General features: G+C 50.7%; 1 protein-coding gene across 3 annotated transcripts in view; it reads right to left on the bottom strand.

Annotated features, from left to right (window-relative positions):
- Nucleotides 1-25,372, bottom strand: part of CYFIP2 (cytoplasmic FMR1 interacting protein 2) — a 116,679-nt gene that overhangs the window by 76,453 nt on the left and 14,854 nt on the right. For all 3 annotated transcript variants that reach the window (XM_066344486.1, XM_066344483.1, XM_066344485.1), the window contains exons 2-11: nucleotides 24,439-24,578; nucleotides 22,236-22,325; nucleotides 17,008-17,085; nucleotides 15,368-15,469; nucleotides 11,823-12,004; nucleotides 10,022-10,118; nucleotides 8,266-8,394; nucleotides 5,762-5,866; nucleotides 3,585-3,676; nucleotides 1,704-1,821 (exon numbers count right to left, since the gene is read on the bottom strand). In XM_066344486.1, coding sequence (XP_066200583.1) covers nucleotides 1,704-1,821; nucleotides 3,585-3,676; nucleotides 5,762-5,866; nucleotides 8,266-8,394; nucleotides 10,022-10,118; nucleotides 11,823-12,004; nucleotides 15,368-15,469; nucleotides 17,008-17,085; nucleotides 22,236-22,325; nucleotides 24,439-24,555 — 1,110 coding nt within the window. In that variant the 5' untranslated portion in view covers nucleotides 24,556-24,578. The remainder of the gene's footprint in view (nucleotides 1-1,703; nucleotides 1,822-3,584; nucleotides 3,677-5,761; nucleotides 5,867-8,265; nucleotides 8,395-10,021; nucleotides 10,119-11,822; nucleotides 12,005-15,367; nucleotides 15,470-17,007; nucleotides 17,086-22,235; nucleotides 22,326-24,438; nucleotides 24,579-25,372) is intronic.

The following is a 25,372-nucleotide window of genomic DNA, read 5'->3' as shown; positions in this document are numbered from 1 at the left end:
AGGCTGAGAGGTGCCTTTCGGAGAACACATGCTTTAAATGAGCTGGTTTCGGGCATGAATTACGGTGTTGTTGGCTGTGAGTTAATGTTCCTGAATCAGCAGTATCTACTGCCTTAGGCGTCTTTATACAGACAATGCACATAAGACAAGGTTATGCATTGATCAGATGATAAGCATGTTGGGCACAGAGACTCACGGGAACCTAACCCTATGTTTCCCCCAGGAGTAATAAAGGATTCGGTGTGGGTTATTTCAGTGTTCATGGAGACTTTACAGAACATAACACTGCGAACGATGAGGACTATCTACATACACACACGTTTAAAGGGTACAATTTAAAAAATAACTTTGAGCCAGACTCATTCTTAGGCCACTCCGAAATTTAACAAGGAATAAAAAGAGGCCTGTAACTTAAATTATTCCCATAGTTTTACTTCCGCTGGATTGGCTCATACAGTTAAGAAAGCCAAAGGTTTGCACTTGACCCTGGTTTGCATCCATTGCCTTGAAGACCACACCATCTGCATCTGTCTGACCTCATGTCAAATCCACTGCCTCTTTGGTAGATGGTTCCAGAGTTTGGGTTCAGAAAGCATGCATACTGCCTGACCAGGCAGTGGCACAGTGGAGAGAATGTCAGACTGGGATGCGGAGGACCCAGGTTCAAGACCCCGAGGTCGCCAGTTTGAGTGCAGGCTGATCTGGTTTGAGCAAAAAGCTCACCAGCTTGGACCCAAGGTCGCTGGCTCGAGCAAGGGGTTACTCGGTCTGCTGAAGGCCCATGGTCAAGGCACATATGAGAAAGCAATCAATGAACAACTAAGGTGTCGCAACGAAAAACTGATGATTGATGCTTCTCATCTCTCTCTGTTCCTGTCTGTCCCTATCTATCACTCTGACTCTCTCTGTCTCTGTAAAAAAAAAAAAAAAAAAAAGAAAGCATGTGCACTATGGCTGCCAGCCACATGGTGGGACCAGTGAGCAAACAGGGGACAGTGCTGTCATCCAGGCGCTCCAGATAAGAAAGGAATTCAAATCACAGCACCTGTGCTATAAACCAATATATGCACTTACTGGAAGGGTTTATACGGGAACAGATCCAGAAGGATCTATACTCCCAAATATTAGTCATAGTTGGTTGTGGGTGGTAGGATCTTACGTGATCTGATTTTCCCTCCTTTTACCTAGCTCTATTTTTTCTGAGGGAATTATATTTTCTGACTTGTTTAATGATCATTTATCACTGTGCAGGTGAAGTATTTAGATGGTGTAATGAGCATGAGTGTTCAGAACTCTGTTTCTCTTGCTGTCTAGGGTGGAGATGCTTTGGAACAGGTATGAACTAACAATTACTACCAATCAGATTACTCTATGCTAGGCACAGTGCATTTTCCATGCATCGTAGAGTTTAATCTTCTCAGTGAACCTTTCAGGATATGATTACCCACATTTTATAGAGGAAGAAACTGAGGCACAGAGATGCTGCATACCTTGTGACGGCCAAGAGCAGAACCAGAATCAAACCCAGTCCTGTGTGGCCCTAAAATCCAAGCTCGTGGCCGTTCTGCCCCTTTGCCTCTGACGTGCATTCCCTCGCTCCCGCTCTCCACTATCTCCACGGTCATTTCTGTCCTGCCTGCTCCTGACCCCTTCGCACCCCGGCCCCAGGTGGGCCTCCATCCCAGCAGCCGGCGCGAGCTCACCTCGCTGTTGCTGTAGCGAGCAAGTTCGGAGATGAAGCGGATATGGTCATCTCGGATCTGAACCATCTGCTCGCAGATGTTGTACTGGGGGCTGATGCTGCTCTGGGTGCACGTCCACCTGGGCGGAAAGTCACAGCGTTGGAGCAAGTCCTGGTCTCAGGTGCCTGGTGGGACAGGCTCCTTCTAGTTACATGTTGCTCCTGGTGCCCAGCCAAGGTGGCCGACTCCACTGGGTAGAACCAAGAGGTAACCCAGACACGAGCAAGACAGCCTGTTCACCCCACACCGTGGGGATCATAGGCCGAGTGGGCCAGCCCTTCCTCCTCCTCTAAGGCCCAATCACAGGCTTTTCCGGATACCTGCTGTCCATGTACTTACCAGTCACACGAGCGAGAAGGGACCTGCAGCCCTCCTAGGGCTACAAAGGGCTAGAATCCACGCAAAGAAAAAGCGAGGTGGGTGACCTCCCCAAACCTATCTACTGACTCTGACATCCTGCGGCTGAAGCTGGCTTCTGTGTGGCCTTTGGAGGGGACTAAAGAAACTTAAAGGAACTGTGTCTTTTTTCCACAGAGACCTGTTCACATGCAAGCCAGCACTCCATGGTGAGGAGTGTCCTGGTCATTCTCTCTCTCGCTTTCTGCTCAGCCCTCATCTTCTCAATCCTATTTCTCCTCAATTCTTTTTTGGAAAGATATCATTGGAAAAACCATCCTAAATTGGAGAGGAAATGAATGAGTGAAAATCTTGACTCTCCTTCCCTAAGAGAAAAAATAAAAGCCAAACAACCCCCTTTACTGTCTTCTGTTGTCCAGTGTTGGATGACCCAGTGGACAGATTAAAAACACAGCTACCCAATGCAGATCAACATTCTGGCAAGAATTTAATCTTTCAAAAGGAGCCCTGCAGTAGCCCTCATAAGGCCACTCAGGATGGTGAGACACTTCTCAGGCTTATAACTTTGGCTTTAGTTTCATTCCAAGTCACCAGTGTAGAAATGGGGACACGATCACTCAGACCACTGACACCCCACATCACCATTCCCAACCAGCTTCAGGTGGCAGAGAATTCATGCAGAAAACACGAGGGCAGGAGTCTGGCATTCTCGGCTCTGAGCTTGTCCTAGAAAACCTCCCCACACACTAGCACCCAGCAGGTTCTGAACGGACTAACCCAGACTTCCCGGGTGAGACTCAGTCCCTGGGGCTCGGGGCCGCTGGCCTTCCATGACACTCTGTTTACATATTTGTAAAGCCTCAACCCTAACTAAAGAATAGCAGCCCCACTTCCACGTGGAAAGGTTCAAATCACTCAGCTTCGGAATGAGATGCAGAAGAGACCTCTTAACAACCAAGCCCCAGAGACAAAGGCTGTATCTGGATGTCCCCTCACGCCTGCGAGGCACCAACACCCCAGATCTTAGTGCAGGTTCCCTAGGATGGTGGTTTATACAATGACCTGAGGTGAGGCCACCGGCCACTTCATGGTTGGAACTGTCCAAACCGTACACGCCATGGTATACTTACTGCACGAACTGAAAACCTGAAGAGAGAATTGGGTGATGAAGAATGACGTCATCTTCCTCCACCCGGCCGGCCACTGAGGGCCGGGCCGGATATTCCTCCCCTTCTCAAGGAAGGAGGACTCCTGCTGTCCCACTGCGGAGGGGACAGAGAAGGGGCGTGGCTGTGCTCTGAGAGCTTTTGAACCTCAGCAGCAAAGGGCAGACACAAAAGGGCTCAGAGCACCGTCCGCTGCTCCCCTCTGGAGTCCACCTGCCCAGGGCTCTGGGGAGGGAGGAGGGGCTGAAGTGGCCCCTCGGCCCCCTGCCCGGGCTGGGCGTCCTCGCGGGAGCCGAGAGACATTACGGCAGGCACTCACTTGGACTTGTTCTCTTCATAGTGAGCACTGGTCTTAATGTATCTGGCCAGCTCTATCTGCATGTCGCCGAAAAGGGGCACCACCTGCAGCTGCTGCAAAGGAAGCAAACACAGCGCGTGAGAGCCAGGCGGGGACTAGGTGGCTGCCCCCCAGCAGGGAAGGCGGCCTCCGCGTGCCTCTGGGCCGAGCCCCGGTTCCTGCTTCCGTCGACGCTTCCGTGTGACCCTGGAGCCAAAAAGAGCTCCGGCCAGCATACAACCAACTGTATGTTCCAACAACTCAGCCAGAGAGGCCAAGTGACTTGTCCAAGGTCACCCAGCAGGCAGAACGAGTGAAGAATAAGGACCAGATGGCCTGCCTCCCAGCGCAGGGTCCTTTCGGCTCTAATTCTCCTGATTAGATGATGCTCGCCCTTTGGAACTCTGGACTGGGAGGGGGCACCTGGCTGCCACTGGCCGCCTGCGTTGTTCCGGAGAAACTGCTCCGCGGAGTAACTGAAACCACAACACCGAACACCAGGGGGCACACAAATCTCGTAACAAGACCAGGACAAACAGGTGTTTCCTGTCTGCTTCCGAGGCCCAAGGCTCTTCGCCAAGCTCTTCAAAACCAGAGGATTTGTAGGTCAGTGACACTACTCTGTCTGACACCACGATGGTGGGTACACATCATTCTATATTTGTCAAAGCCCATAAAATGTACAACATCAAGGATGACCCCTAACGTAAACTATGGACTTCGGGTGACAATGATGGGCCAACGTGGGTCCATCAGTTATGACAAACGCACCACTCCGGAGGAGGATGTTGATAACGGGGAGGCTCGCGTGAGTCGGGGCAAGCAGGGGGCCTATGGGGAATCTTTGTACTTCTGCTCAATGTTGCTGTGAGCCTAACCTACTCTAAAAATAAAGTCTTCTAAAGGAAACGAAACATAGTATCTCAATCTCTACACTAACCCCCGTGAGGTCAGCACTCTCACCGTCCCCATTTCGGGGATGAAGAAACTGAAGGCGGAGAACTCAAGTGACTTTCTGCACAAAGTCAGACCAGCTAGAAGCCAGGGAGCCAGGATTACGACCCAGGGCTCTGACTCACAACCCTGCAAAGTGGATACCTTTAGCACTCCCATGAGGCTAGGGAACGAGTCTCAGAGAGGTCTGGTGACTTTCCCAAAGTCATCCGGCCACTAAGTGGCGGAGTCAGACTAAACCCGGCCCGTCAGAGGCGCTGCCGTGTCCTCCCGCTGTATCCCGGCTCCTCCTACTGATGAAGGCAGAGGCAGACTTTGCTAGGGTCTCCCGAGATGAGCCCTGTTGTCATTTGGGGCAGCTCTGGAGAAAAGTTCAAATTCTCAAAAGCATAGAATGGCTTTTGGTGACTTATCTCCCCTTAACCTGGAAGGGTTGGTGGGACCCAGGCCCAGCCAGGTGTCCCCCATATCACATCTGCAAGGGGGCTCCGCTTTGAATGTTAAAAAGCCTGGCTTCCCCTTGTCTGACCTCTGAGGCTCCGCCCCATGCCTGCAGTGCCCAGTGCTGGAATCAACTGACGACGTGGAATTCAATTCCAAAGCAGGAAATCCCTTAGAGAAAACCTCAAAGGCTTAGCTTAACCACAGTGTTTTACTTTTAAAGATTTAGGGGGAGATGAAATCTCTGGGCACTGGAACAGACTAAGCATCTGAGGGATGATCTGAGGCATTCTGCCCAGAGCAGGGGGCTGGCCAAGGCGGCCTCCGGTAGGCCAGGTGAGAGCCTGTGATGTTGCAGATGTCAATCAGTTTAAAATCCAGCCTAATCCTTCTGTTCCTGTGAGCTCTGATTCATATTGAAAAACAAAGCAGACGCCGTGTTTTGGGCCGTGCCACTTTCTTTATGTGGCAAAGGATTTCAGGAAAGGGAAAAAGCACTATGCATACAGGATCGTAAGTCTGCCCAACCAAAGCCCAGCTGAATCCTAAGACTTGAGCCTGTTAGACTTCCACGGGGTCGTGCCTCGTATAGATTCCTTTACCACGGGTGACAGGAGGCCGGGCCGTTCTATTCTCTTCCTCCTCCTGGGCTCTTTAGAGCCACAGCCCGACCAACAAACCCCATGGCTGGCTGGCTAATGTCCTTTCTTTCTGCTGAGAGACCACCCCTTGACCCCTGCCCAGCCCCGGCCCCAGGTGCTGACCTTAAAGAATTTATCGATTTTGCTGAGGTTGATTCTCTTCTTGGCATCCAGCTTGTAAATGTTACTGACATTTCCATCCATCAGGTAGAGACCAAAACCCATTACCTGGAGTGAGAAGGGACAGAGCGCAGAAGCCGGTCACAGCGGATGGAAAAGCTTCAAAAACCCAAAAAAAGTAGGTCTGTGCACGTCTACCCTCCTCCCCGCCCCCCCCCCCACACACACCCTGTAGCTACACATACTGTTACAAAGACCCATGTGCCTTCAAATAAAGAAAGAACACAGAGGTCTACTTTCAACTCGAAATGTGATTTCTGTGAAGAAAGGCAGATAGCTCCTTAGTATATTATTATGGCGCCACTTCTTGGGTCCTTACTACGGGCCAGAGGCCATGTTTAGGACTTTCAAAGGCCATCTCCTTAATTCTTACAGCAGTCTGATGAGTTCAGTTCAACACAATAACCTTGTTCTGTAGGTGAGGAGCCGAAGATACAGAGAGGTCAGACAGCTTGCCAAGATCACACAGCAAATGAGCCAGAGAGAGAGGATGCGAACCTAGCCCTGTCTGACAATAACATGTGGGCACATGGATCCCTCCTGAGAGGAAGGGCTGAATGGTGCTACAGTTGCATCCCTGGAGTCCAGTGCATCTTAGGCGCTTCGGAAATACTTGCTACATGTTGAATGAATGCAAAACTACTCACCACTTTCCCCATAGAAACAATAAATATAAAGATCTCCAAGGAGCCTTTGGAGACTTTATTTTTTAAAGAACACAGTACAATGTACAGAAGATGTGTTGTAGAATTGTACACCTGAAACTTGTATAATTTTGTTAACCAGTGTCACCCCAATAAATCCAATTCTAAACAATAGAATAAAAAGAATTCCTTTTTTTCCCCTTTTGCCTGACAATGTCTAATAAACAGGTTGGCAAATTCTTGCTATTTCAGTCCATTTAAGTTTTCTGAATGCTGGCTTGTTTTGCTCTTTTAGTCAAACACACAGGGGGCCTCCCTCGGCTCACAGTTGCTATGGGACCATAGGTGAGTCACATCTGACACGTAAGGGAGAGAACTGGAGAATCTTTAAGGTTGCTTCTCCCTTACTTGCATTTTGTGGTGCTGCGGGGTGAGTGCCGGCTCTTCTGCTAAGGGTGAACGGTGCCCCCTAATGGCAGCTGCGTCCACTACCAAACTACAGAAACCTGAAACCCCGGAACCATGCGGGGGCCCGGATTAAAGATGCAGAAAATTGAGAAGAAAAAGGGCTGAGAAGCTGTGGTGTCTCAGGATTAAAGGCAAGTGAAGGAGAAAAAAAGGCCTAAGAATTTGATGACAACATCTAAGAGTGCTTGGGGACAAGAAATTGGTTACCCTCGTTTGTGGAATCAGCAATTCTGGGGAGAGCTATGGTCATCCCCCAGGACTAGCACTGGGGCCGAGAGAGGCCACGTGACATCGCTGGGCTTCTGAGTATGCAGGAGAAGCCAAAGCGAACAAGTCAGGGCCCTGCAAACTCCATCCAGGCGCTCCGGGAATGGAAAGAAGGGAACACCAACAGGCCTGGGATGCTTAGAATAGCAAGGGTGACGCGGAGGAGAGGAGGAAAACGTAAAGCCACCAGGAGAGCTCTGAAAGGTGACGTTCTGGGGAAGAAAAAGGTCAAAGGAGCTATGCCGGCGTGTGCAAAGAATGTGGAAGTTGTTCAGGTCAGTGCTACACCTGTCAAGAGAGAAATCAGAACACCCTAGGCAGCCAACAGTAGCACAAGGGCTAAGAAAAAGGAGATCTCATCCACGTGACATAGTATCAACAGCTGCACACTATTCCGATCCAGCTAATGCAAAGGGGTAAAACACACACATAACATATGCATACCACATATGTTGAAAATGTATAAGCACAGAAAAACGAGAAGGCAATGACATCCAAATACTAAAAGTGTTTTCTCTGGATGAAAAGATTTAAGCTTTCTGGTGAGAGATTAAAAAAACACTTTTTGTGTGTGTGTTTCTCCATATAGTTCAGACTTTCTTCAATAATAAATATTGCTTGATAATTTAAAAACTGTAAACTGATGGATGAAATATGATGATTCAGGCAAACAAGAGCCGCTTGAAGACTTTGCCTTCCCTTCGAGTCGGTCATTTCTCCTCCGGGAATTTTGACGTGACAAGGGTAGGTCCGCCGAGGCTGTGCCGTAATAGGATCCAACGGGATGTGTTAATTAACAATGTCCCCTTATAACGGAACACTTGGCAGCCACTAAAACTTACATGGCAGAAACAGCCTTAACAATGTCTGGAAAGGTATGCATGACATATTAAAGGAAAAAAAAAAACACCAGGTAACAAAACATTCTGTGCAGTAAGATCTATATCAATATTTAAGTAAGAAAAAATAAATATCGTTTTTGTTTTGTTTTGTTTTAAAATGATTTTAAGTAAGAAGGCGGTGAGAGGACAGACCCAGGCCCGGGGCACGTGACCACAGGACTTGTACCTTGAGGAGCATGTGCTTCTCGCTGGGGGTCAGATACATCTTGTTCTCGTAGTAATCCACACAGATGTTGACAATGTCCGCCAGCAGCTCCTCATAGCCTGGGATCACTTCCAGTTGCTGATGGAGACACTAAACAGCAGCGCCCCCTCTGGTCATTCCTGCCCCGCACCCTCCTCGCTCACACCACCACAGAAGGCCCACGGCTGGGCAGCGTGACAGTGCGTGCTCCCACCTCCCCGGCTGACCAGCAGGGGGCAGGGAGTCTGCATCCTCTCACTGTCCCCACAGTGGCTGGTCTGAGCTCCTGCCCATCTCCCATGGCAGGGAACTGGCTCCCCTTGGGGCCCCTCCATGTTGTTTCCTGGCAGTTTTGATGGTTAGAAAGTGCTTTCTTGGGCTGAGCTGAAAAGCAGCTTTATAGCCAGAGGCCTGTTGTAATCTCCGTTTAGTTCTGAGGGTATGGACTGAGGTCTCTACACAAATGGGGAGAGGACCCAGCCCAGGGGAGGAGAGTGGGGCTAGCAGGAGTCTCCCTCCTGGCAGGACACAGCAGTACAGAAACATCTCTCATGGGAAGGTCTGATGACTCGGCTCTGTGTCTCCAGGAAAGACACCCAGAGCCTCAAAGCCGATGGCGTTTTGCCTTTAACAGGGAGTAGGAGGCCCAGTGAAGCCAGCAGCATTGCTGAGAGGTTTGAGCCTGAAAAACCTTCAAAGATGAGGGGCCCCACTGACATTCTTGCTGGTGCCCGTTTAGGCTAAATGGACAGATGAACAAGACAGGTTATACAGTAAGTCAGACAGTGCATGAGAGCCACAGCTGAGTGGGGTTGCCCCGGCCAAGCGGTGGCAGTAATAATAGACAACTTCTTATCCCTCGCCATTTGTCAGGCTTTGCATACAAAGGGCTTTTAGTACAGTATCCCCTTTATTTCTCACAATAGTCCTAGGACATGGATTCGCATAATATGCTCAAAATAACAGCCCCATTTTACAGGTGAGCAAACTGAGGCTTACACCATGCCCACGGTCTCACAATAGGTCGGTGAAGGGGCTGGGGTTGGAAAACAAGGCTGTTTAACCCCAGAACCCATGTTCTCAATACACACTAATGTGAGAGCAGGACACTGGCTGAGAAGGTCTCCAGGGAACAAAGTTTGGAGCAGGTGAAAGGCTGTCTGTGGTTAGGAGGACAGACTTCATCAGCAGCCTCATTCTTTTTTTTTTTTTTTTGTATTTTTCTGAAGCTGGAAACGGGGAGAGACAGTCAGACCCAGATCCCGCATGCGCCCAACCGGGATCCACCCGGCACGCCCACCAGGGGCGACGCTCTGCCCACCAGGGGGCGATGCTCTGCCCCTCCGGGGCGTTGCTCTGCCACGACCAGAGCCACTCTTGCGCCTGGGGCGGAGGCCAAGGAGCCATCCCCAGCGCCCGGGCCATCTTTGCTCCAATGGAGCCTTGGTTGCGGGAGGGGAAGAGAGAGACAGAGAGGAAGGAGGGGGTGGGGGTGGAGAAGCAAATGGGCGCTTCTCCTATGTGCCCTGGCCGGGAATCGAACCCAGGTCCCCCGCATGCCAGGCCGACACTCTACCGCTGAGCCAACCGGCCAGGGCCAGCAGCCTCATTCTTACGTAGGGCAGTGGGGGTGTTGGATCTGGACTGAGCTCCTCTGCGCATGGTCCACTCCGCCCGCCCCCAACCCTGCCGGTGTCCCAGGACGTCAGGCCAGGACCTCCCTGGGGTTTCCCATCACCTGGGTGATCCTGTTGTGGTTGGCCAGGAACATGGAAAGGTTCTGCGACTCCTGGATAGACTGGGGGTCCGCCATCTTCCTCAGGAACTGCGCCGCCCTGAGAGGTGAGTGTCACAGAGAGGGACGCTCAAGCACAGCCCGCCTCAACGGGCCTCACGGCTCCCGCACCCACCTGGCCCGGAGGGACGCTGCCCCCGAGGCCCACGAGCTCTGACACCACTGGTGACAACGTCAAAGGTGAGTGTTTTCTGGAGTCGTTTCATTTGGAGTTGTTTACACCCTTGGGATTAGGGCGGCTGAAACTAAGAGGCAAGAAGGCACTGAAGCCCCAAGTCTAAGTTTAAAGGCAGCTGCATCCCATCAGGCGGCCAGAGGTGGTGAGACGGGGCAACGAGCATCCTTGGGCCTCCCAGTGACCTCCTGTGAAACTGCATAGTCAGTCACGGGCCCGAACCCCAGGCAGAATGCGTTCTTTATGTTGTGTGTTATGTTCTTTATTGGAAAACCTCCATGTTTCTAAAGCAAAGCATCACACCGAAAACCGAAGTTTCTTTAACCTACGGGGTTTACAGGGGAAGGGATGCTGGGTGTGGGGAGCTCCCGCAGGACGTGAAGGGAGAAACCCGTCACGGTGGCCCCAGCTTTTCCAACCTCACCAGACAAGACACCTGCCCTTCTCACGGCCCTAGCCGGTCTGCAGAGCACGTCGGCTGTGACCACGACGGAGCGATTTGAGGAGAAATTGAGGGAAGAGGTTATACTAGGAGCCTTCTATGAAACCTTTGTGAAAGGTGCCATTTCTGAGTCAGGCTTCAGGTGGGGCTCTGCCCGCTGGGCACCCCTGGCTTTCTCAGCTCATCCAGAAAATAAAATGTTTGAGAATCAGTCTGTTGTCTCTTTGTCCAGTTGCCTTGGAGCCCCAGGGTGACAGGGTTCAAGGAGGAGGGGCCCTCTCAGCAGGAACTCAGAAAATCCTTCCCGAGAGGTGTGTCCAGACAACAGAGGAAGGCTGTGGCTTGTACTCCCCACCTCACTTTTGGGTGGTGGCACCCTAATTTTTAGAGGGGAACAACCTCTTCTCCACTCAGTCCTTCTCTCCTATCAGCTGACACTAATCCTCAAGCATCTGTCCAATCAGAGCTTTCACCCACCACAGGGACGGATGAAGGACCTAGCGCATGACCATGCTGGAGCCATGACAACCGTCCCCGGGACTTTTGCAAAAGTATTTGCAAGGAGCTTTGAAGCTGGGGCAGCTCTGCTGGCCCGAGGGAGGCCGAAAGCTGCCGGAGGCCACCACCGGGCAAAGCCTGCCCGAGAATGAGCCGATATCGAGGGACGTCAAGCTGAGAGGCAGAGGGAACCCCACCAATGTCGTCCTATTGCCCAGATCCAGGGACACAGGGACTCTTCAGTTCCGGGAGCCAACCCATCCTTCCTTTCACAGAAGCACTTTGAATGGGCGTTCTGATTCTTGCAGGAGTAGCTAATGTGACCATTTTATGATGCTGATCTTCCTGGTCCTGAACTACAAGGGACAAGAGGAGAAACACTGCTGCTCCACAGGTGGGGAGATGAGGGCGTGGTTCCGTCTGGAGACAGACAACCCCGCAAAGGCCCAGTCCTCCCCGGACCCAGGTCTGCACCCATTCCTCCAACCACAAGAACAGGCCGGGCCCACCCCTGCACGCCCGGGAGCGGCTAGCTTGGCTCTGGAGAAGGACCGGGTCAGAGGGGCTCTATTCTCTTCCTCCCCTTGGCCGGCTACCCAAGAGGTGGGGTGGAGCGGGGGAAAACCGACCTCTTATAGGCAGAGTGGTCGTTCTTGACGCTGCACTTCATATTCTTCAGCTCGTCCAGCACGGCGAACATGTTGATGAACTTGCCCAGGGTCAGGAGGTAAGCCTCGGAGACAAAGTCCTTCCTCCGCTCGGCGTGGCACAGCCGCTTGACCTCGCTGCAGAACCGCTCGATGGCCTTGCGCTGCGGGAAGGGGGGCGTCAGTGAGGACGGGGCAGCCCTCAGGTGGGGAGCAAGGTCAAGGCTCCCTGGGGCCCTGGTCACAGAGCCTGGACATCTGGAGAAAGGCAAATCCGCGAGAGGAGTCCCGAAATCCAAAGCTGATTTCTCAAGGGAAGCCTGAACCCTTCCCCCAGCCCCACCCCGACCCAAGTGAGCTGAACGAATAAATTCACTAGTCGCGCCTTTTCAGAGAAGCATTAGGTGTTATTCGTTTCTGTATCCCAGCACCCAGGACAGTGTCAGGCATCACACAAGAAGGGGGCAGAGACCAAGAAGAAGAGAGATGGTCAGAGAAACAGGTTCATTCACCCAGGAAACAGTGTTTACTGAGTACCTACGATATATTGGGCACCATTCTAGGCACTGTGGTAAAGAAAGGAACAAAACCGGGGGGAAAAGTCTCTACCCCAAGGGGCTTATATTTTAGTGAGGGAAGACAGAAAACAAAATAAACTAATGTGTGCTGTGCAGAAAAATACAGCAGGGAGGCCCTGGCCGGTTGGCTCAGCAGTAGAGCGTCGGCCTGGCGTGCGGGGGGACCCGGGTTCGATTCCCGGCCAGGGCACATAGGAGAAGCGCCCATTTGCTTCTCCACTCCCCCCCCTCCTTCCTCTCTGTCTCTCTCTTCCCCTCCCGCAGCGAGGCTCCATTGGAGCAAAGATGGCCCGGGCGCTGGGGATGGCTCCTCGGCCTCTGCCCCAGGCGCTAGAGTGGCTCTGGTCATGGCAGAGCGACGCCCCGGAGGGGCAGAGCATCGCCCCCTGGTGGGCAGAGCGTTGCCCCTGGTGGGCGTGCCAGGTGGATCCCGGTCGGGCACATGCGGGAGTCTGTCTGACTGTCTCTCCCCGTTTCCAGCTTCAGAAAAATACAAAAAAAAAAAAAAAAAATACAGCAGGGAAAGGGGACGGGGAGGGCGGCGGCCTGGAGCTGGGTGGACAGGGGTATCATGGGGCGAGCGGAAGGGTACGGGGTTTCTTCGTGGGGTGATGAAGGTGTTATGAAGTGATCCTGGTAATGGACACACAACCCGGTGAATGTACTAAAAACCACTGAATTGTTCACTTTAAATGGACGATGTATATGGTATGTGGATTATATCTTAATAAATCTGTTATCAAAAAAAGCAGTTGAATAACAACACAAAGGAGGCTAAAGCAATAATCCAGAGGAAGAGACAGAGGGAGGAGGAAGAAGAGGAGGAGGAGGGAGGGGAGGAGGGAGGGGAGGAGGAGGAGGAGGAGGGGAAGAGGAGGAGGAGGAGAGGAGGAGGAGGAGGAGGAGGAGAGGAGGAGGAGGAGGAGGAGGAGGAGAGGAGGAGGAGGAGGGGAAGAGGAGGAGGAGGAGAGGAGGAGGAGGGGAAGAGGAGGAGGAGGAGGGGAAGAGGAGGAGGAGGAGAGGAGGAGGAGGAGGAGGAGGAGAGGAGGAGGAGGAGGAGGAGGAGGAGGAGAGGAGGAGGAGGAGGAGAGGAGGAGGAGGAGGAGGAGGAGGAGGAGGAGGAGAGGAGGGGAGAGAAATCTGTGCACTCCCCATATGTGCCCCCCACTCCTCGAGCTGGGATACCCCACAAGCTGGTAATTCCTCCTCTTCTGAGGCCAGACCAGGCCACGCTTTCTCCTCTCAGAGTCCAAGGCCAGCGGCACTTCCTGTGATGGTGGAAAAGTCCTGCACCTACAACACCTACTACGAGAGCCACTCGTCACCTGTGGCTACTGAGCCCCCGAGGGCTGGGACAGTGGAGGAACTGAGTTTTAAATTTTATTTAATTTTAATTAACGTAAGTAGCCACACGGGGTTCCTGCACTGGACAGGTAGCTCTAGATGAGCCCAGATCCAGCCTCCTCCTGCCAGGAGACCCTCAGCTTCACACGTAACAGGTTTCCAGGTAGTTTTTCTCTCTTGGACCCGCCTTCCTAAAGAGACTTTGGGCTCCTTGGAGGCAGGTCCATGATGCTGAGAGCAGCAGCTTCGAGGTGTTAAACCTGCTCTGTGACTGGGGCTCTACCTGGCCCTGGACAGACAGACCTCCTTGATCCTCGCCACAAACCTGTGCAATAGGTATTATTTCCCAGGTGAGAAAGCAGAAGGTGTCAGAGATGCTCACTAACTCACAGGCCCACGGTCACAACGTGGTGGGACCCTGGGTCTCCTGCCTCTGAAGCCAGAGTCCCTTCGGAGACTCTGGCTTGGGCCGCAGGCCTCTGCGCCTTCCCGGACACCCAGCTCCCGCTCCAGGAGGCCGGCGCAGAGCGGAGCGAGGTGGACGTCCGGCCAGGGCCTGGAAGTCTGTTTATGAAGCTCAGCTCTCCCGTGGAGCACGTGGAGGGCAGCATGTGAGGCACTGGCTCCCGCCCTGGGGTACAGACTGGTCTCAGTGTGCCCGGCCTGCATTCCTGCACAGCCTCTGATATAAGTTTAATAATCAACCTGTTAGCCTTATTTTTCCTGTTATTTCTGTTTGACCAGCTTGTCCCCTTACCCTCCCCCACCTTTTTTTAAACTAGCTTGCCCTCTGGAAAGCCCTTGGCTGTCTTTTCTCCTTTCCTCCTTTCAATGATCACTCTTCCTGGCTTCCCAGCTGGTCTCCCTGCTGGCACGCCCATCCCCTCCCACCCTGCACATCTGTACTGTACTGCCCCACCTCCCATTCTGTTCCCACACAGCGGACAGATGTTGTCAAACCTCCAATCAGACCAGACCGTGTCCCTAGAGACCTCCAGGGCCTTCTGTGGTGCCTGAATGAACCCCGCCCGCTCCTTCCTGTCCCACTTCCTGGCCCGCAGTGCTCTAGGTGCTGGGATCCCTGGCTCCGTCTGGGGCCTCCCCATTTATCCTCTGTCATCTCCCCCTGCAAGGCAAGGCTCCTCTAGGCCTCGGGGCCTTGAACTTGACTGCTCCTTCTCCCTGAAACCCTCTTCCTCAAGTCATCCTACACCAGCCCTTCTCAACACACAGTCACACAGTTCTCAGCTGGAAGGCCACATCCTGAGGCCGTCCCTAAAGCTGCACCCATGTCACAGACACCCTCGAACCCAGAGATATGTAAAATGTTATTTTATGCACAGCATGTCTTATGCCCTGAACGTCATTGTGTATTGTGGATTGCCAGTCTCTCTTTCTGCCCAGACACACTCACTCGTTAGCTCACTAGATGCAAATGACACGGACGGAGGTGGCTTGCCCATCTTGCTCACCCAGGGGCGTGTCAGGGGCACTCAAGAAGTGTTTGTTGAATCAGCCAGCAGCACAGCACACAACCAGACCCACACATCTAGAAGAGTGGGGCCTTCTCAAGTCTCCCAATCCAGATCCACCCGACCTCCTCACCTGAAAGTACATGAACTTCATGAGCTTGGTGACCTCCGGCTCCAGCACCTCCACTGTCTTCTCATAAATCTCTACTCGGTTGGGCTGCTCGTTGCATTTCACCTGTGGAGAGAGGGGCTTCAGACATCCTGATCGGCTCAGGCAGTCCTGGTTCACACCTGCTGTCTTATTAAGGAGCTCCTTTTCACTCTCGAATGCACCTTATCTAGGATGACAAATGTAAGGTCATCCTGGTGAGAGGAGGCTGGGGTAGCCATGTTGGATGGGTCTGACTGGGGTCAAAACTGCCCCCAGCCCATGGCTGTAGGAAAGAAACCAGTTGGTCCCAAGAACAGAACCCTCCCCGCCTTCTGTCTGTCCTGTGCTGTGACCAGGAGCCACAACACATCTGTTTATCTGGAAGGTTTCCCTCCTTCTGCCTTTTCCTCGCTCTGACCTCAGAGTGGGCCTTCCAGATTCTCAGCAGAGAAAAATGTTCGGTCCACAGCTCTGGGGGTACCTGGGGCCAAGCCCCCTGGCCATACTCGGGCCACCAAGAAACCTACTCTCTCTCCCCAGTGGTTTCCAACACGTCAGAATCACAGGGCAGATGTTTTCACAGCATGCACACCCACGACTGCTAACAGGGTTACCAAAACTGCCGTGTGAGTGAAGGGTAAGTGCAAGGTCACTCTTCTTTTAAGACTTTAGAAAGTCTTAAAACAGGAGCCACAAGCCTCAATAACAAGGAGCTGATGATTGAATGGATAAAATAGGACGGACTCAGTCAATATCATTACGTAACTGTTACAAGGATTGAGACAGACCTATGTCAACTGACATGGAGAGATCGCTACCACAAATTGACAGGTGAAAACCGTTACAGAATAGGAAGTGTAATTTAACCCCTTTTGGTTAAAACGAAACAGTGTGTGTACGTATGTGTGTGTATCTATACATATTACAGGCATGGAAAATCCGCAAGGGTGCAAACCAAACTGTTAATGTGTAGTTACCCCTGGGGGCTAGGATCAGAGGAAGGCAGAGAAACGGTTTCTCTTTACACATCTGTGCCTCACTGATGTTGTTAAAATGGGACTCATGAATTATATGATGATTATAGTGATAGTAACATATGATCTGTACATGTGTCAGTACATATACAGATAATACATTAATACATGAAGTAATAAAGAATAAAGTCCAAAAAATCAAGTGGCAGAACAATACAAGAAGCAAACCACTTTTATAAATAATTGTTTACAAAATAATAATCATAGAAATACTCATGATGATCAATGTGAAAGAGCCAGAGGAACAGGCGGCGGTGTGTCCACAGTGCTCACGTTCTACTGGGAGGGGGGTTTGGGTGGTGGGGTGAGGAGGTGTGGATAGCTCGCTTTTTACTTCACACCTTTCTGCAATGGTGTGAGTGTCATACAATTAGCATATACGGTTTTCCAAATGAAACACAGTGAACAAATATTTCTGTCCGTTGGCATCAGTTTTATGGGGACACCCTCAGAGTGTTTTCAGTGTGTCCCCTCAGATAAGAAGCCCTGCTTTGCTTCCTGCCTCCTAGAGAAGCTCGGCTCTCCTCTCCGGTCAGGGCTGAGGTGGAGAGTGGTCGCGGCCCCTGGAGGCAGGAGAGCCAGTCTCACCTGGGGGATGGCCCGGGAACAGCTGCGCCAGGTGTACAGCATGACCGCATACTCGTGCCCTTCCTCCAGCATTTCATTCTGAAAAGCAAGACACGCTTCACCAGGGAGAAATGGCGTTGGTGCCACCAGGCTTCCCGACGGCCCCCCGGACCCTCACTGCTCAGTGTGGTCTGCGGGCCAGCGGCTCGCCATCACCTCGGTGGAAGGGGTTGTTAGAAATGCAGTCTCGGGCCACTGCCTGGGCGAAGGGAGTCAGAATCTGCATTTCAACAACATTCCCAGGTGAGCAGCACAGGCCTAAGTTGTTCTCATCGGGCACGAAGGGCGGGGCAGGCAGGCCACACTTTCCAAAATGGACGGCTGTCTTATACGGCAGGAAGCAGACCTATTTGTTCCAACAGCGAAAGCTGTCCCAGATATACTGTTAGCAAGAAAATAAGCAAGTAGCAAAACAGAATGCACAGTACCTAGGCTAAAAAGGCCCCGCATGGCTCAGCGGTAGAGCGTCGGCCTAGCGTGCGGAGGACCCGGGTTCTATTCCCGGCCAGGGCACATGGGAGAAGCGCCCATTTGCTTCTCCACCCCTCTGCCGCGCTTTCCTCTCTGTCTCTCTCTTCCCCTCCCGCAGCCAAGGCTCCATTGGAGCAGAGATGGCCCGGGCGCTGGGCATGGCTCTGTGGCCTCTGCCTCAGGCGCTAGAGTGGCTCTGGTCGCAATATGGCGACGCCCAGGATGGGCAGAGCATCACCCCCTGGGGGGCAGAGCACCGCCCCTGGTGGGCGTGCCAGGTGGATCCCGGTCGGGTGCATGCGGGAGTCTGTCTGACTGTCTCTCCCTGTTTCCAGCTTCAGAAAAATGAAAAAAAAAAAAAAGGCCCCGCAAAGAGTAACAATTATGAAAGTAGATTACTGCATGCTGAAAGACATTTTGGTGGAATATGCACCAAGCTGTGACCAGCGAGCTCTCCGCGGGGCTGGCTCCACAGGAGCGCCCACTTTTCCTATCACAAAGCACCACAGTGTTTGCACTTTCTATAGGAACCTATGTTACTATTTCATAAGCATGAAAATGATTAAGATCAAGGTTTTAAAATAATATAGAGAAGACAGAAAAACCAATCACAGCATGAAAAATAACCCTGAAAAAAATACAGTATGACTCGTGTCACTTAGGAAATGCTACAGTGGAAAGAGCTCTGAACTCAGGGTCCAGATAGCTCAGCTCATTACTCTTCGGCCTTCTGGCCTTCAGGAAACCACTGAACCGAAGACTCTCCATTTAGTGACAATGACAAAACAACCTCAGAGAAGTTTACGAGAGTTAAATGGAATACAAACACACACATACATGCACACGCATGCTACACAATCTATAAAAGGAGTGAACAGTATCACCAGAAAAAAAGTCTGGCAGTTTCTCAAAAAGTTAAACCCAGAGTTCCCGTATGACCCAGCCATTCCACTCCTAGGGAAATGCCCAAGAGAAATGGAGGAATAACAACATGGGTCCACACAGACACTGGATTCCCTTGTCATAGTAGTATTACTCCAATAGCCAACAGTAGCATCAACACAAATATCCCCCAACCGAGGAATGGAGAAGCAAAATGCGGCGTAGTCACAGAATGGAACAGTCTTTTTTTTTTTTTTTAAATATATTCATCACTACATTTTTTTCTTTTTTTTTTCTTTTTAATTTTTTTTTTAATTTTATTTTTTATTCATTTTTTTTTTTTTTTTTTAGAGAGGAGAGGGAGAGACAGAGAGAGAGAGAGAGAGAGAGAGAGAGAGAGGAGAGACAGAGAGAAGTGGGGGAGGAGCTGGAAGCATCAACTCCCATATGTGCCTTGACCAGGCAAGCCCAGGGTTTCGAACCGGTGACCTCAGCATTTCCAGGTCGACGCTTTATCCACTGCACCACCTCAGGTCAGGCAAATGGAACAGTCTTTGACTATAAAAGGAATAAAGTGCTGATACATTACAGAAAGTGAACTTTGAAAACATGATGCTAAGTGAGAGAAGCCAGACCCAAAGGCCACATATTTGCAGGATCCATTTAGATGAAATGTTCAGAATCGAGAAAACCCTAGAAACAGAAAGTAGATGAGTGTTTGCCCGGGAATGGGAAGACAGAGGAATTGGAAGTGACTACTAATGGGTTTGGGGTTTCTTTCCGTGGTGATGGAAATCAGATAATGGTGATGGTTGTCTAACACTGCGAATATATTTAAAAAAATTGAACTATATAATTTAAAGGGTGAATTTTACATTACATGAATGCTATGTCAAAAAATTCAGCAATAAAGAGTATAAGTAGACCATCTCTTTTGTAAATCTTTGCTTTGCTGGTAAGGGACTCTAGAGAAAGATGTAGCAAGGTACAGGCAGAAATTGTTGAGTAAAGTGAGGTTTTCACATTATTCATGAATGTCAATGCTACACTGTATTCTTGACTCACCTACAACCATATCAACACTATCCTTATGTGGACAGAATAATGGCCCACAAAGATGCTGGCATCCCAACCCCCAGAACCTGTGCACACAATACTCAACATGGTCAAAGGGACCTTGCAGATGTAATTAAGTTAGAACCCTTGAGATGGGGAGAGGTTACCTGGTGGACCCAAGGTAGCGACAAGGGTCCTAACAAGTGAAGGAAGGAGGCAGGAGAGTCAGAGAAGGGATGTGAGGGCGGAAGCAGAGGCTGGAGCGACGTGGTCGCTGGCTGGAAGGGGGATGGGCTGAGGAAGGCGGGCTGCCTCTAGGGGCTGGAAAAAGCCAGGAAAGAGTCCCCCCCACAGCCCTGCCAACACCTTGCCTTTATCCTTGTAAGATCCACGTTGGACTTCGGACCAAAAGAACTGGAAGCAAATGACCTTGTGTTGTTTTAGGATGCTAAGTCTGTGATAATCTGTTACAGTGGAAATAGAAAATACAATCCCCTCCAAACCGGCTGCTCCTTCTGACTTGCGATGGGTGCCCCTGACCTGGTACTGTTAGGAAACCACAGTCAGTGTCATTGGGCTCCCTCGGGCTGACTGGTGAGCGAGGTGGCATGAGCCTCCCGTGTCTCACATCCACAACCTCGGCCCGCCCTCGCCCCACTGCCCTCATTCAGCCTTTAAACCTCCAATGAGGGTCACCTCCTCTCCACCGACGCACTCGCCTCACGACTCATTCTACACATAACTGACAGAGGAAGCTTATTCCCCGAGCAGAGGTCTGTTCCCATTTCTCCCATGGGTAAAAATTCCCCGTTGCTTTTGATTTTTTTCATTATTATTATTAAATAAATTAAAGCCCTCTATGGTGGGCTGAATTCTGTCCCTCCGACATTCCTATGTTGAAGTCCTATCCCCCAGGACCTCAGAATGGGACTGTATTTGGTGACAGGGCCTTTAAAGAGGTGATTAAGTTAAAACGAGGCCCTTGGAGTGGGCCCTAATCTAATCCAATCTGACTGGTGTCCTTTTAATAAGGGAAATCTGGACATGCAGGGAGACACCGTGCATGTGTGTGCACACAGAGGAAGGGCCATGTGGGGACACAGCGAGAAGGTGGCCATCCGCAAGCCGAGGAGAGCGGCCTCAGAGAAACCAACCTTGCTGACACTTCAACCTTGGACTTCTAGTCTCCAGGATATGACGAAATACACTTCTGTTATTTAAGCCACTCAGCCTGTGGTCTTTTGTTATGGCTGCGCTATCAAACGAGTATACCCTCTAGGCACTGACCGTTAGCTAACTTTCCATAAATGCCACAGAGAATTTCTTCACGTGTATCTTACAGTCCAAACCCAGGCAGTCTGAATGTTTTCGCCTCTGCGCCTTTGCTCACGCTGGTTCTGCCCGCTGGGGTGCGCACCCCCTCTCATCTCGGACAGATACAATCCTAACTCTGTCGTTCAGTGGAATGAGGTCAGGAGACTGGGAAGCCACGTCCCGGACTCCAGGAGCAACCTTGTGATTTACTAATTGTGGGACCATAAGCAACTTGCTATTACCTGCTCTAGGCCTCAGTTTTCTTATCCCTAAAATGGGGATAATGATGTCTTTGCAAGTCGCTGGGCTATTATAAGGGCCGAATGATATCACGTGTGAGCACACCTTATAATCCTTAAAGTACCATATGTACGGTTATAAAGCAATGTGTATTTACGTATTTTATATGCACGCATATATAATACAAAGCCCTACTCGAAAGCCACTTCCTGCATCAAGCGGTCTCCGCCAAGCACAAGGCCCCTTCAAAAACAAAGAGCCCTGTACTCTTCCCATGTCATTGACCTTTAATTGTGTGCATTTTTCTTTGTCTGTAAAGAGGAGTCTACAGCACAGGCTTTGCACAGATGGACCTGGGTTTAGCTGTCACGTGTCAGTGGCAGGACCCCATGTATTTACTTAACGTTTGTGGACTTTAGTTTACGCACTCCTTAAAATGCGTATTGTCATAGGACCTCACAGGGTGGAGGCGAGGACTGAGACAACGCATTTCACACACCTGCACAGAAAGTGTCTGATAAATGGGAAGCTTGTCTGTTTCCCACTTGAGGCATTGAGAATCAAGACAGGCCCCTGTTTAGCCCAGTCTCTGCAGGTACCGGGTGCACACTCTTTATACTGAGTGGGCAGGGTATGGCAAGACAAGGTTTAAGAATATAGCTGATACGGTGAGAAAGGTCCACAGAGCCACAGGCACAGCCTGTGAACGAGGAGTCTGGAATTCTTCAAATTTCATTGCTGCAGGAGAATAAAATCCACGCAAGCCCAAGAGGGAAGGGGGGGGGGGTGTCCCTCACGAATGGGTTGGACACCTGACCCATAAGACAGCTGGTGAACAATTTAGGTCACCAGCATCCTCGAGTCAACAACATGTTATTCCAAAGCCACCGTCCCTTTGATGAGAAATTTTTTGTTTTGCTCAAGAGACAAAATTACACACAGCCAGTAATCTATAAAGTATAAAACAAGGCAGGATCTAATCATATGTTAACCCCAAAGCCACAGAAGCTCAGGGGAGGGAAGAGTGGGGATAAAGTTGGGTACTAAAGGTGAGTAGGATTTGCGAAGCTGGAGGGTACAGGAACCAGTCTTGCCCAAGACACGAGGTGGGCTTAAAGAGGTGGGGCTGACCAAGGCAGGGCATTCTTGGAATAGCAGAGCACACGCCCCTGGGGTGAGAAGCTGCCCACAGCCCCTCCCGCCTTGGTGGGGCCACAGAGACTTACCATGCTGGAGTGCACCGTAGCCTGTTCAATGTACCTTGCAATGCCTGTGACAAACGCATTCCTGTCCTCGAAGTTTGTGTCAAAGTTAGCCTGTGGGAATTGGAGGACAGGAACATTTGGTTATTGGAAAACAGGTCTAAGGTGGCTGGGTGCCCAGGGAATAAACTGCTGCCAACAAATGCCACCAGTTCTCTGTGGAAAGCTATGTCCACATCACCCTCTCATTTCCCCCCAAGAATCCCACTCTGGACCACACTGGGCAGGGGTCGCCCACAGACAGGGCCCACCGCCACTTCCTATCAGGTTCATCCCACATGCCCCGGAAGGAAATGCTTACGTACGTACGCTTTACACACCTAACAGCTGTTGAGAGTTAAGATATATGCACTGCTCTATCCAGCAGTTGCAAAAATACTTACCTGAGGGTGCAGATACATATGGACAAGGATAGTAACTGCAGTATTTTTTGTGATAGAGAAAGCTGGAAATCATTCAAATGTCCATAAACAGAAAAAGGCTAAATAAATAATAGTATATCCATACAGTGGACTTATACATACGACATGATGGTTAAAAATAACGTGGTAGCACTGTTGTATTGTCAGGGAAAAAGATCCATAATAAAATTTTAAGTTAAAAAGAGCCAAACCATAGAGCAATATATAATATGGTACTCTTGTTATATTAAAATATATACACAGATATATGGTAAAAAAGGGTATGTGTGTATATATAGACAAAATTACAGGGAAACTTTTATTTGTTATACTTTTCTGTATTGGGTGTAATTTATTTATTTATTTATTCATTTTAGAGAGGAGAGGGAGAGACAGAGAGAGAAAGAGAGTGAGGAGAGACAGAGAGAGAGAGAGAAGGGGGGGAGGAGCTGAAAGCATCAACTCCCATATGTGCCTTGACCAGGCAAGCCCAGGGTTTTGAACTGGCGACCTCAGCATTTCCAGGTCGACGCTTTATCCACTGCGCCACCACAGGTCAGGCTGTATTGGGTGTAATTTAAAAAGATACTTATATAACTAAAATTTTAATCTGGGTTAGAAAATGTGAATAAACAAAGATTGTGAGTTAAATCTCCAGGCATAGACTAAAAAAAAGACATTCATAAATCTAACCTTTGAATAAAATTAAAAATATGTATTTATTCTTAGTCTCATTTAGCAGCCCAAGAACATTCAAAAGGTCAAACACAGCTAATAATTTCAAATGAACTTTTTCTTTCTTAGCATGGCATACTCGAGTGCCTGGCACACCCAGACCAGGGGCTATTTGCAGGGAAGAATCCGGCTGCACGACGCCCTTCCCCCGTGCCCTGCTGACCACAGTTTTGAGTCATCTGATCATGGTTTAGCATAAGCTTACCCATCTCGGGCAAAAGTAAACAACTGTGACGGGCTTCCCTGAGCCATGAGCTGCTGTGGGGAGTTGAAGAGCTCTTCTCACATACATGAAGGAAAAGTAATTACCCAGGCCGGCTCTAGGGGTTTCTAAATTGCAATATTTAATTCATGAGGTCAGAGCTGCCAAAGCCTTGGTTGGTGCTGCAGCAAGTACAGCCGGGAAGGTATCTGGGGTCAGAGCAGATCAACAAGCCTTCCCTGGGGAGGAGGAATAGCTCTGGTGTACATTTACTAGCTAATCGAGTCCTTATACTCTGCTTCACCAGGGCATCAGGGAGCCCATCAGCAGGGCCTTTCACCTGCTAGAGGCAGACCGCCCCCTTCCCTCTGCCTTCAGGGCAAACCCTCTCGAGTTCTCCAGCTGCTGAGTTCCCTAGGCCCCGAGTTCCCTGGCCCCTGAGTTCCCTAGGCCCCGAGTTCCCTAGCCCCCGAGTTCCCTGGCCCCTGAATTCCCTAGGCCCTGGGTTACCTAGCCCCCGAATTCCCTAGGCCCCGAGTTCCCTAGGCCCCGAGTTCCCTAGGCCCCGAGTTCCCTGGCCCCCGAGTTCCCTAGGCCCCGAGTTCCCTAGCCCCCGAGTTCCCTAGGCCCCGAGTTCCCTAGGCCCCGAGTTCCCTAGCCCCCGAGTTCCCCAGGCCCCGAGTTCCCCAGGCCCCGAGTTCCCCAGGCCCCCGAGTTCCCCAGGCCCCGAGTTCCCCAGGCCCCGAGTTCCCTAGGCCCCGAATTCCCTAGGCCCCGAATTCCCTAGCCCCCCGAGTTCCCTAGGCCCCGGAGCACTGGGAGAACTTACCTGGTACATGATGGAGGAGGGTGGGGGCTCGATGCATGGCTGCTGGTCAGGGAGGGGCAGCTCCTCCAGCAGGTCCACGTTGGACAGGGCATCTTCCAGGGTGACGTGGGTGGTCATGGCTGCAGTGTCCGTAAGCCGCACTGAGGGTAAGGAAGAGCAGCACCATGAACAACTTCAGGGACCTCAACAGACTTCTGTCCGCCTCACCCTGTCCAGGCTCCTCCCGGAGAATGAAGGGAGTTAATATGCACCGAGACCGCACTTGCTATTTCTTCCCAAGGTGCCCTCAGCCTCAGCTGACTTTGAGGATCTCTTCGTACTTTACCAAGTTCCTTTATGTCTATTATCTCGGCTGAGTTGAACCACAACCCTCTGTGATCAGCACGGTAGCTGGTACCATCTCCACATAGCTGATGAAGAAACAAGGCTCAGGAGTTATGTGACACCCACACAACCACAGTGAGCAAGGGCAAAGGGCTTCAAATAATGCCTGATGCTTGGACACAGGCCATGGTCCGCACCCATTTTTTGTTCTCTACGAGAATAGGCATCAGTTCCATGCTTAAACTATTGCATAGCACAAATATCCACGATTTCAACAGCCAAGATTGTCCACTTGAAACCAGAGCTTAGGTCTTACAAGTTAATTCAACTGGGACTGAAAAAATTCAGACTCCAGCAATATTCACTGACTTGCAAAAATGGAAGAGCATCATCTTCCTTGGCCTGGGTGTGTTTTGTGAGCCTGCACCAAGCAAATCAGCCCTGAATGAACATTTTTTAGTGTCTGGGGTGCTGGCAGAGTACAGTGGCTTCGATGAGAACTAGCAAGCAGTAAAGCCAAAGATGATCTCAACAGCCTAGTTACTCAACTCAGCAAACCGAATACTCATTTCTCTTCCAAGCAAAAGTGAAATATTGATAAAAACCGATC

This window comes from Saccopteryx leptura, chromosome 6 (genome assembly GCF_036850995.1).
Source record: "Saccopteryx leptura isolate mSacLep1 chromosome 6, mSacLep1_pri_phased_curated, whole genome shotgun sequence".
Lineage (NCBI taxonomy): Eukaryota > Metazoa > Chordata > Mammalia > Chiroptera > Emballonuridae > Saccopteryx > Saccopteryx leptura.
The sequence above is the reverse complement of the archived record's forward strand: the minus strand, read 5'-3'. Positions and strand labels throughout refer to the sequence as shown.